The following is a 12694-nucleotide window of genomic DNA, read 5'->3' as shown; positions in this document are numbered from 1 at the left end:
CTACTGTGTAGGTTCAGAGAAGCCTCCAGGAAGGGATGTGGAGGGTGGAGGGGTGGTGGTCACGCTCCCGATCGGTCAGCTGGCTGAGTTGCGTGAACCTGGCGTGACCAGTTGGAACCTTACGGATAAAAAAAATTAAAAAAAATAGAGCCGCCACGACCCTACCCGCCCCCCCCCCCCCCACCAGAAGGTGGAGCCACAAACGACCGCGAGGGAGTTTCTTGGCTGAATGAAATCAGTTCACACTGACTGCTATGAGCTGATTGATCAGTGACCCGACGGAGCAAAGAGCTGCTGGTCAACTAGTCCCCGCCCAGAAACCCATCAGCCCCAATCAGAGGCTGGTGGAGTGCACTCCCTCCCCCTCCCCCCCCCTCCACCTCCCTTCCACCAACACGTCACTTTGGTTAGTAACAATGACCGATGACGAACTGCGGTTGCCTTGGCGACTACACCTTTCATTTCACACACACACACACACGCGCGTGCGTGCACACACACTTACACACACATGTGTGGTTGAACCGGGGCGACGCCCACTTACACTGTCAATCTGATGTGGGAGCTGAGTCGGAGTCTGCAATCAGGCCGTGACGTCTTAACCCAATCAGGTCCAACCATGGAGAACCCGTCAATCACAGGAGAGCAGAACCGGTGCTGTCGTCAGGGAATCATCGAGGGGCGGAGCGACAGCCAGGAACAGGAAGTTGGTCAGTCTGATCAAAGCTGAAGGCTTTTTGTCGCGCTTTGGTTAGACTCCGCCCCCACTATTTCAGGGTTCCTCCCCTTTTCCGAACGTCTCCCCCGGACTGGTGTCGCCTCCAACACATGGAATCAGTCCGACCGATGTGCGAAGGGATCCGCTCCAAGTAGGAAGAACCAGGAAAAGCACTCGAGCCGCATCAATAATGTAGCGTGAACACAGTGAGGAGGCGGAGTCTCACACTCACACACACACACACTGATGATAGGTGGTGGAAGTGTAGATACACCAGATACTGCCACAATGCGATTCGTTGCTTGCAAACACCCGGTTGACTCCCTCTGATGACATGCACACCGCCTTGTCATTCACAAGGACGGACCAATGGGAGGGCAGGATGGGCTTCATCATGGCGCAACCTCAACAAAGTCGCAGTTCCAATAGCAACTACCGGGGGGCAGGGGCAGAAGAGAGCGCATGCGTCTATCCTGCACAATCATCCGCTTTGCTTTGCTGTTTGACGACAAATCCGAGTCCCAATCCCAATCCCAATCCTAGTCTCAATTATAGTCCCAATCCCCATCCTAATCTCAGTCTCAATCATAGTCCTCATCCTATTCCTAATTCGAGTCACAATCGTAGTCCTAATTCCAGTCGTAATCTCTGTCCTAGTCTAGTCCTAAATCCAGTCCTAATCCTGGTTTTAAACCCAGTCCCAATCATAGTCTTAATACCAGTCCTAATCCTGGTCCTAATACCAGTCCCAATCGTAATCTGCCACTAAAACTTGAACCCATGAAAATGTGTTGTAATCATAAAGGCGTTGTGCTAAAATACGTAAAGGAAGCAAGAGGAGAGAAGAGGGACTGGATACTACAAATTTAAATATCAATTTGAAAAAAAACAAAAACAACACAAAGATCTGACCAAAGATCTCACCTCCAACCTCTGAGGACTCCAGATCGATTAAAGGTGTTTGGAACCCTCACAGTGACAGTAGAAAGGAAACATGCGCACGCACACACACACACACACACACACACGCACACGCACACACACCTCAGTCGACTCTAAAGCAACAACTGCAGAACCAATCAGAGCATGAGAAGATGTTCACAAGCACACACTTGCTCACCCTCTGACATCCGCTTCTCTACTTGAACAACTTGCTTGCAGCTGATTGGCCAATGGAATGTCCTTTAGCTAATCAGCTGATGTTTTTGGCACTGGACTGACAACTGGTCGACTGAACTCTGAAAGGCAGCATGCCGAACATCTGGAGCCTCCTGCTACATTTGTGATGCAGGATCACACACTCAGCTACACCGGGGCTGGGGAGGTTCTGCCAGGTGGCGCTCACTGCTGTTTCATAGCCCACAACTCTTAGCAAAACGGACACAGATCCAGACCCTGAACCAGATGCTGTCCCAAACCCTAAACTAGACCCACAGTCAGACCCTGACCTTTATCCAGATCCAAACCCTAGACCCTGAACAAAGACCCATCATGACCCAATCATGAACCAGACCCAGACCAAGATCCGGAACTAGATCCTCAACTAGACACAAACCCCGACACTAAACCAGGCCGAGACCCAAAAAGATCTAAACTCAGTGTTGCCATAAACAACCACCTTCCTTGTCTGTTCAGTGGTGCCCTCTGCTGCTCAGGCTTGACCAAACAACATGTTTCTCCCGGTGCTACTGTAGTTGTTGCACAGATAAATTGAATGTGAAAGGGACTAAACCAGGTGTCTGTGAAAGTTCTCAGTTGTCCAGGTCATTGCAGTGCACAAATTGATCCTCAAACTAAACCGGGTCAAAACAAAGTTGCGTTATCTTCCAAAGATACAAAAAAAAACACTTCTGTGTTTTAGGGTTCAGCCTATGAACCCTGTGCGTTGTGGTGTTTCTAATTGGCTGATTACTGTGCAAGCTTGATTCCTCCCTGAACTTACCCACTGTCCCGCTTCACGGCACCGCCGGCCGCTGCTGTCTCTGTAAACGGACACAGTAAAGAGGGCGGGCCTCTTGACGCGGTCTGCTCAGTGTGTGTGTGTGTGTGTGTGCGTGTGTGTGCGCGCGTGTGGACTAGCCGCGAAGCGCGAGTCGAGCTAGCAGATGGCAGCTTTCAGTGTCCAAGGCGGTAAATTCCCTGGAGGCTCTGGAGACCGTGAGGAGCGTTTGGCTGGACCAGATCCAGGCGCAGCTTCATGCAGGAAAACCCACAAGTGCTGGAGGTGTTCGGCGGTCAGGAGCCTGCGGCCGCGGCAGCAGCCAAAGTGAAGCCCGCGACGGCTTGTTGAAGGAATACAGCAAGATGTGCTCGCTGCCCGCCGTTATCTGCCAGTTGTTAGCCGCTTGCAGGACGCTGCACGGCGAGCTAATTGTTTATTTTTTTGTCTTTGCGCTGGACACATGCGACACTCAGAAGTTTTTAGTGGCTAGGGTTAGGGTTAGCCACTAGCCATTAGCTGTCAGCTATTGACCACCCGGTGTTAACTGCCTGCAGTTAGCTACCATCCATTAGCTTACCGCCATTAACTGCTTGGTGTTAGCTGCCAGCCGTCAGCTGCCAGCAGTTAACTGCCAATTAATTGTTAGCTGAAGGCAGTTAACGTCTCGCGTTAGCTTTACGTGCTAGCCCCTCCAACGACCGACCCCTCTTCCTCCAGTTTCACCAACAGCAGCAGTAATGAGTCCAGACCCAAGAATCAAACTCGTAGCTGCCCGTTCCTCCATCAATAGCCATCACTGCCAACACCTGGGGACCAAACGGTCTCTTAGTCTCCCAGAGGTGTCAGACAGCAGTGTGTATGTGTGTGTGTGTGTTTGGGTGTGTGTGTGTGTGTTACACACTTATTCTCCCCTGGGCTGTGGGGAAATTGGAGCCTATCAGGCCTAATTGGCTTCTTTAAGGAGTGGCAGCTAATTGTGCATCTGCTCAGGGCTCCGTGTGAAAACAGACTTCCCGTCTTGCGTCATCGCCAGACTCCTCGCGTCGTGAGGAAGAAATTCCAACGACATCTGCAACTTTTTTCTACAGTGCTTTGCTCAGGTGGAGACTTGGGAGGGTCAGCGTTGAGGCAGGCGTTCATCCAACGATAAGGGGCCGAATTGTTCACGCTGCGTTCATTGCGGAGCGATGAGTGGCAGGCTGTTAGCGTAGCAGCTCTGAATCTGTTCATTTGGAGCATGAACTCTGAGACAGAGAGGGCGACATTCGGAAACAGGCAAGGGTTGAAGGAAGGTTCCTGCCGACCACCAACTCGGTCGGCATCGCCGCTCCCTGATCCCCTCCTGGCCACGCCCACCACAGTGGAACGTATAGATATGAATAATTAATGCACACATATAGAGCACGTGTGGAAGTGGGTCAGTGTGCAGCCGCGCATGTGCCTGTGTGTGTGTGTGTGTGTGTGTGTATGTGTTGTATGGTACCGTGTGGGACACACACACACACACACACACACACACACACACACACACACACACACACACACACACACACACACACACAGTAGCTACAGTCCAAGGGTTAGCAGGCTACTGCCCCAGTGATGTGGGGAAAATCTGTTTTAATTTTATAACAATCTTCCCAAACTGCACTCACTGTCATCGATCTCCGGTAAAGAAAAGAGAGAAAGAGAGCGGGAGAGAGAGAGAGATACAGAGAGAGAGCGAGAGAGAGAGCGGGAAGGAGTGCGGACCCATTTTAAATCGTCGATCCAACACTCATCAGTTTGTCTTAGATGTGACGCTGATTGTGACGTGCGGTCTGGAGAGGCAGGTGAGGCAGAGCCTCAACTGTCATCATTCATTCATTCATTCATCTTCTATACCCGCTTATTCCTATTCAGGGTCACGGGGGTCTGCTGGAGCCTATCCCAGCTGTCTTAGGGCGAAGGTTTTGGTATTTTTTTAATGGTTTAAATGTAAACTAATTTTCAATTTAACTTAAACAATTTGGACTGTTTTTTTTTTTTTATTGAAAATCACAGAATCTTCACATTTTATAAGTGCAGTGTGGAGTAAGCAGTGGTCATTGTTGTGTTACACTCAGTGAGTAACATTTTCATCTTGTGATTTCTACATTACACGCTACATTGTGTGTGTGTGTGAGAGAGAGTGCGTGTGTCCATGAGGTAGACACCGACAACTGGGAGATTTAATGAAGAAAACCAAATTAATGCAGAAATTACGTCACAAAATGCCATTACCAGTGAGTCTAATGCAACACTGAAGCTGCTTTATAAAATGAAAATAACAACAAATGGCCATAACAGCAGCAGTTGCGTGGCAGGGCAGTGGTAAGTGCCTCAAACACCGGCAACTAGAGTGGAAGGCAGGAAGCAGGAAGTGCCACTACCAGCTGCCGCCGACACGAATCGGGTCAGTTCTTGTTGTCCAATGGTGAATGAGCTCCTCTGTCTGGTTGATATATTTAGAAATGTGATTCTGATGGCGTCAGTGCCTCAATAGCCACGAACCTCACCGCACGTCACTGGACACTGACGCCAGTCACACTAGCTCGCCGCTAGCTTCCCAACCAGACTGCGTATAAAGATGGGTGGAGTCACGGTGAACCCACCCACTGGCTCTGAGGCCTCTGAAGAGGTCCGTTTTGACACCAAGAGTTTCCATATTTGGATACGTGGGCGGTTGATTTTTGGTCTCTTTGCCTCTGCAGCGTCACAACACAGTGCTCCAGTTTGCCCCCTGGTGGCTGGTTGCATGCAAAAGGTTCACCTGCGACTGACGGTTCCTGACGATGGGTCCTGTCGCCTCAGGTCTGCTACTGACGCTAGGACAGTGTTTGAGCTCAGCTCACTTGCTGTTGACCTAAAAAGGATGGGTGGGTAGTGGGGGCGAAAGGGGGTCACGCTGACAGGTGAATGGCTGGGTTCGACGGAGGAGGGGTTTAGAGGTGGATCCTTGCTAACGTGCTGATCACACCAGTGTGACAACAAACTGTCTGTTGCCAACTGAAAAACTAATCTGGAGCTTGTCTGCACACACACACACACACACACACACACACACACACACACACACACACACACACACACACACACACACACACACACACACACACACGCTCTACATACCATTTCAGCCATGGCGTCCAGAAGAACAGGAGCGTCAACTGGGACCAAACAGCTGGAGAGGAGAGCAGACAATGTCAGGTTAGCGTAGCCGTAACCCAGGAAACAGTATCTATATCTGCAGCCATCACACACACACACACACGCACACACACACGCACACACACACACACTTCCTGTTCGGCCCTCAGTGACAGAGATAAACGAGCTGCGGCAGGAAAAGGTCGTCCGTCCGTCTCCAGGGACCTCCTGCCTCCCGTTCCTCCTCTTCGCCACCTTGAAGCTCCGCCCCCTGACAGCGTGTGTGTGTGCGTTGGTGTTTTACAGTGTCTAGTTCACCGCCAGTCCAACGTCGTGTGGTCAAACATGTCAGGGGACACGTCTTTACAGAATCCGCTGATGATGACCCCTGACCCCTGGCCCGATCAGGCTCCCACCAGTCCAGTCCAGGCCGGTTGGTGCTAGCAGACGATGACAAAGCCGCCAAGAAAGAGAGAAAACTATGAGGGAAACAGTGCCCCCACTGGCAGCAGTGAGGAGGCGTCAGGAGCCTGTCAGTCACACCTGACCACCAGCAGGTGGCAACCATGTGCGAAAGCATCGTCTGATTGGTCAGACCCAGAGTTCAATATGCATGATATTGCAGTCGCTGTGCCTCGCAGCCAGGTGACCACTGCAACATCAGGAGCCGGGGAAACGCAGTCCAAAGAGTCTTGGTGCCAAGAATCCACCTTCACTGCCAGGACCCAGGACTCAGGGCTCAATTTAACGGCAGATCCGATTGGTGAACAGCAGCAAAAACAGCCCACTGTCATACATTCAAGCCTATTTAAATGTAATAATAATTTGAGGTTTAATTGTACAATAACATTTATTGACAGTGGAGCCGTGCATTTTCTAGGCCATCAGTGACGTCATATTTAGTCCACCCTAAATTAATTCATGCACTCATAATATCCTCAATATGACACCGCGGCTTGAGAATGCATACGGAATCACACTCACACACATCATCTTAATATAGGTGACCTAGTCAAGCAACACTTAGTTTCCAGAGCATTCAGATAACTAAACTAAATAACTAAGGCCACTGATACTGTCAGAACTTGGAAATAAAAGTCGATTTTAAGAGATCCCTCAACAGAGTTTTAATAAGTCCACCAAAATGACAGTGAGCTTTAAAGTGGACATGAAACACAAAACATAGTTTTCAAAATTAAAAAAAAAAAAAAAAAGGTATCCCACCCTAAAAAAGGTTACATCTGTTTTAACACTGACGGCAAACGGTATTTGAAAATACGGCCGTGTAAGTTTAGTCGTTAAGCCAACAGGCGGCATTGCTGCTGTGTGGGCGGACGTGATGTCACAGCATTGTTGGCTGAACTTGTCAACCCAGTGATCTTACATGGAAATAACTGAGTTGACTTTTCCAAGCGGTGCGTGCAATGACAGCGATCAGTATCATATTTATGGGAAAATGTACTTTTCTCAGTATGTTTGAAGTGTCCTTGGGCAAGACACTGAACCCTAAACCACTCCCAATGGGGCTGGCAGCGCCCTGCACGGCAGCAGCCACCCATTGGTGTGTGAGTGAATGGGTGAATGAGAGGCCATTGTGAAGTGCTTTGGGTTACCGTGAAGGTGCTGGAAAGTGCTATATACTGTATGTGCAGTCCATTTACCATGTACATATACTCATGCTTGTCTTTCTTGATGTTATTTATTTATTCATATACATATTGATATCTATATCCATTTAATGAGAACTCTAAGTATTTGGTTGTTCACGCTGCAACTCACTTTGGCCTGATTGATTGATTGATTGATTAATTGAGACAGTCTGGCAAGGAGCAGCACCATGGCCAGGATCAGGACCGGGACCAGGACCAGCACAAGGACCAGGAGCAGTATTAGGATCAGCCCAGCATCCGATTGCACGATACAGACGCAGGTATCTGGTCAGGCAGCAGTAGACTGTGGAGAAATAGCCACGCCCCCACCAACACCCTTGTGGCTACCTGTGGTACTACAGCTAAAACTCTCCAACTAAACCCTCAATCCAGGCAGGTTTTACTTCTTTTCCTGATTTCTGGGAAGAGGAGGACGCAAGTCCTTGACCAGCCACAAAGCAGGACATCCAGAAACACTTTCTGACCACAACTCCTTAGTGCTAATTCTCACATATTCCAAACAGCGCCCCCTTGTGGCTGTGGTCCATTTGCTTGAATGCTGTATTTTTTTTAGGACTATTATCTTCATGTAAAAATGAGATTATAACACCGAAATAGAACATTTCATATGAGATCAAGCAGTCACAGCAATGGACGGAAGCTGAGCATGTAATGACTGTCCCTGCCGGAAAAGGGGCAGCTGTGGGTCTTCAACGCAGGTTTAAACCAAATCCCTCGCTTAGATCCAGCAGGGGAAATTCAACTGGCAAGAGAAAGTCCTGCTGGCATGCTGCCCTCTATGTGTCTGGAGGTCTTCCTGCAAATGGTCGTGTGTGTGTGTGTGTGTGTGTGTGTGTGTGTGTGTGACGTCAAAAAAAAAGGCCTCTGTGACCGGACAAAAACAGCCCTTCAGGTTAAGAAGGGAATTTATGGAACCGCCTGCTTGGTTGCCAAGTTGTAAAAATGTTTCCTCCGACTGCCCAGTTTATCCCCCTGCGGCAGAGCGGCTGGGACACAACAAGAACAAACCGTCGATCAGACACCGGACCTGATTGGTCGCCATGGAGAGAGAGACGCCGTTTCCAGACGCTTCCTTTTGATCTAACCTACTTTCGGAATGAACATTTTTTTCAATCTTTTGGATGTTGTGGAGAATCCAGGGGGGGATGGATCTCTTTGCTCTGACTCACTTCTTTCACTGCCACTGAGTTTGAACGGCCAGAAAATAAATTTTTGTATCGTGTTAGATCAAAAACTCAGATTTCTCTAATAATGTGTGACTCAAAGTGTGGAGGCAGTTGTAACGCCCCAACTGTCATTACCCACGGCTGGTTTTCTGCACCGGTGGAGCTTCTTTCTCACAACAGGATGGACCACCGGCCGGTTCCTCATGAGTCTGAGGTGGGTCTGGTATGAGTCATGGTCTGGGATCAGGTCTGAGACTGGGTCTGAGTCACGGTATAGGTCAGGGTCAGGATTTGGGTCTGGAATCAAATCACCTCTGCTGCTCTAGTCTCAGCTCTCTCTCTCTCTCCCTCTCTCTTTCTCTCTCTCTCTCACACACACACACACACACACACACACCTGCACGCCGATAACTTAATAGCAGAACCTGGCAACCCAACCAAGAAGCGGCACCGGTAACTTGCCTTCACGTGTCGAACCTCTGACCGGTCCGGTCCACCTCTCTGGCAACAGCCGGAGGTGACGGACCCGCTTCTTGGCTCCGCTCTGCCACGAGCCCGAAAAACAGCTGAAACAGGTGAATTCTTACCTGGAAACCTGTAATTAGCGGCGCTTTGGAGTGCCCGGTCCCTCCCGGTTCCACCCGGTCCGTCCCTTTCACGTCGCTTTGCGACCCCGGAGCGGCTCCGACCGCGGAGGGGAGGCACCGGCGGCGGAAGTCTGACGGCTCAAATCCTGATCCGGCCGGAAAGGGGACGGGGCGCCCGGCTGCCGTTGCTGGAATTCAGTCCGACGCGACCGACACGGAGCGCGGCTTCGAGCGGTGCAGCTTCCCGGCAGGCGGCGGAGCGGCAGCATCTAATTCCCGGACTGCAAAAGCGCGACGACACAGGTGCAAGAGAGCCCGAGCAGATCCTCCCCGCCCCGGGACACACACACACACACACACACACACACACACACACACACACACACACACACACACACACACTTTACAGCGAATCGGCGTGGACGGGTCATTATGGGGGCGGATATGATTAGAAGCGGCTAAAATATTTACTGGAAGATTCCATAAGCCATTCGGAAGTGTGAGTTACAGTCAGTCTGTTTTTCAGTTCACTTTAAAACAATGAAACACAGTTGCAAGGGGATTCGACACCTTGTTAAACTTCAATTAGGTTTAATCCCACGTTAAACTGACAAAACTACTCGACTAACTGTGTCATGTGACTCTCGGGTTCGTCTGATCGGTCCAGGTTACGGCCAAACCCTCAGGTTGAAGGAATCGATGCACGGCGGTGATGATGAATTACAGGAGTCAGGCTGTATTGAACACTCTGGACTGAGTGACAGTGGCGCCCCCTGGGGGGGGGGACAAGACTGTGATGTTTTTGAGGTCACCTGTGTTGCCCCAGAAACCAGAGCGACCTCTGTCGTTAATTCCACTGTACGAAGAGACTCAAAAGTAGTGGACGCTTACGCTGACTCAGCGATTACACAGAGGAAGGGTTGGTGGTCAGTTGTTAGTGAACCAGATGGGACTGGACGCCCGACTAGAAGTTCCCATTCTGGCCTCCTGATTTAATCATTCATTTATTAATTACTAAAAACTCTTCAAACTCTGTGTGAGTTTCCGTCTGTTTTCGCCTCCTGCTGGTTCAATCGTTTATGCGCATTAAGCATTAAAAAAACAAGATTTTTATGCTTCTCATTTAATTCATTGATCACGATGTGCCCACGCTTCCTTTGGCAGGAGCACAAATGTAACATATGTATGTAATATTATAAAGGCTAGTCTTGAAAGCTCTGTTTGTTCGCCGTCAGTCAGTTGCGCGGCCTCTCCCCAACAGCAGAGAGGTGCCCCGGCCAGCAGAAGGTGGCGGGCCAGTGAAAGTGGGAATGGCCCGCTGACCTTTGACCTTCCCTGCACACCTTCAACATGCAGGAGCTGGACTCCTCCTCAACATTCACCAGGGTTTTTTTTTAGCAGCCGTTACGCACCAACGCCAGGGTGTCTCAGTGCAAACGACCTCCGCAACGTTGACCTTCAGAGGCGGGAGGTCGTCCTCCGATCAGGTTGCAGAAAACAGAGAGAGACGGGAAGAGGAGAGGAGCAGTGGAGAAGGAGGTGAAGGAGGTGAAGGAGGTGAAGGAGGTGAAGGAGGTGCCGCTGCCGCTCTTCCGGAGCACTTCCTGCTGCACCGTAAACAGCTTCGTTGATTCCTGATAATTAAAGCTCGGGTCTCCACCCAGAAGTCTCCGCTCGCTTTGAACCACCCCCAAGAAAACAGGCCAGTAAACAAGCAATTAAGATGAGGGACTGCAGATTATTCAGGGGGTTGGGGGGTGGGGGGAGGGGATAGAGGCGGGGGGGGTGGGGGAGCGGGCAACCTCGCGCCAAAGCCGCCGGGAATAATTTGCCGTTTCTCAACATCAGAGACGGTTTCGCTCCTCTCATCATCAGCAGAGGCGGCGCCCCTCGTGCACCACACTCGCTCCCATTCCTCCGCTCTGCCCCTTGACCAGGAGTTACCTGACCTGGTGAGACACGCCCCCTGGCATCGTCATCGCCGCATCTACATCTACATCTTCTTGCTGAAAGGAGATGTTGCTGTTCGATTTAGAAGCAAACTTGAATTTAGAAAAGATACTGGTCATTTTTTTCTGTCTTGTTGTTATTTTTCTTTGAGTCTTCTTGGTCTCGATCTCGATAATCTCTAGTCTTGATAATGTCTTGGTCTCGGTTGGTGCAGTCTTGACTACAACACCATCTACATCTACTGTGTAGTTTTGGACCATGTGACTCCATGACAACAACCAGAATATATGTGAAAAACTGTGAGCGGGATGCCGCTAGCTAGCCAGCTACTGGTAGCTACTGGCAGCTGGCAAGCTAGCTCGCAAGCGAGACATCAGCATACGGCAGCTCGTTTTTAAGGGTTTATTTAATTACTAGAAAGAAAAACAGTGTAATCCAGTCCCTGCACCAGGCAGGAGGCTAGCTCAGCTAGCCAAACTAGCTAATCTGCCAGCTGAACCCGAGTCCCAGTCACAGCAGCAGAGCCTGAATCGGATTCTGACCTTGACTGAACCTTAAACGTCACAGTTTCTGCGATTCGGACCGAAAATCCCTCCATCAGTTCATTTGAACCCTGGAGATCTAAAGCTCAACGTCCGGGCAGGTTGCGGCTCCTCCACTGGCTTGGAGCCAGAGCAACGAGGTACCTGTTCTTTTTTCTTTTTCTTTTTAACGAGGTACCTGTTCAAGGGTGTGTTAAAAAATAAAAAAAACACCTAATTGGAGGAGGAATAAAGAGGCGGAGCCACAGCTTTGAACATCTTCAGTCATCCACTGACCGGCTGCTCTGGTCAGGGGGCGCTGGAGGGCCGCCAGGGAGGTCCTTGTTGCCACGGCAACTAATGGAGGGTGGGAGGTGCGGGGAACGGGGGGCAGAAGTGGATCAGGGGGAGAAAGACTGAAAGAGAAGAGGGTCGAGAGGAGATGGAGAGAGAACGATAGAGAAAGGGGAAGGAAGAAAAGAGAGAGGAGGAGGCGGAAAGAGGGAGAGGAGGAGAGAGAGATGAGAAGGGGGAGAGAAAGGAGTAGATGGAGGGAGAGAGTGAGAGAGGAAAAGGAGGAGGCTAGAACTTAGAAAAGGGGAGGCGTGGAAGGCGGAGACAGAGGAGTCATGTGTCCAGCCTGCAAGTCAGCCTGATTCTCTCTTTCTCGCGCTCTCTCTCACACACACACACACACACGCGCACACACGCACGCACACCCTCACACAGATCTGGTTGTAAAGTGGGCCACTAAATGGGACGCTAAAAAAAACAAAAAACAAAAAAAAAACCCATGGAGGGCTGAGAGAAGGAGGGGACGCCGTCATCGCCCCCACCTGTCCGGAGAGGGGCGGGGCTGCGGCTTCCATCCTCCCATCTCCTGTGACGGACGACAACTTCCTGTTTCCCATGCCTCTAATTAACCAATTAGCTAACAAGCTAATGAATTTGAGCCACACGGCCAACAGCTGC

The 12694-nt window shown here is 50.3% G+C and overlaps 1 protein-coding gene across 3 annotated transcripts in view; it reads right to left on the bottom strand.

Moving 5' to 3' along the window:
- LOC142882820 (SH3 and multiple ankyrin repeat domains protein 2-like) overlaps positions 1 to 9902 on the bottom strand; it is an 80273-nt gene extending 70371 nt beyond the window's left edge. For all 3 annotated transcript variants that reach the window (XM_076017500.1, XM_076017508.1, XM_076017516.1), the window contains exons 1-2: positions 9252 to 9902; positions 5811 to 5862 (exon numbers count right to left, since the gene is read on the bottom strand). In XM_076017500.1, coding sequence (XP_075873615.1) covers positions 5811 to 5822 — 12 coding nt within the window. In that variant the 5' untranslated portion in view covers positions 5823 to 5862; positions 9252 to 9902. The remainder of the gene's footprint in view (positions 1 to 5810; positions 5863 to 9251) is intronic.
- Positions 9903 to 12694: the final 2792 nt, after the last annotated feature.

The sequence above is a fragment of the Nelusetta ayraudi genome, unplaced genomic scaffold, assembly GCF_046127955.1.
Source record: "Nelusetta ayraudi isolate G7.1 ecotype Tasmania unplaced genomic scaffold, CSIRO-AGI_Nayr_v1 ptg000002l, whole genome shotgun sequence".
In the NCBI taxonomy this organism is placed as follows: domain Eukaryota; kingdom Metazoa; phylum Chordata; class Actinopteri; order Tetraodontiformes; family Monacanthidae; genus Nelusetta; species Nelusetta ayraudi.
This window is presented reverse-complemented; position numbering and strand designations above follow the sequence as displayed.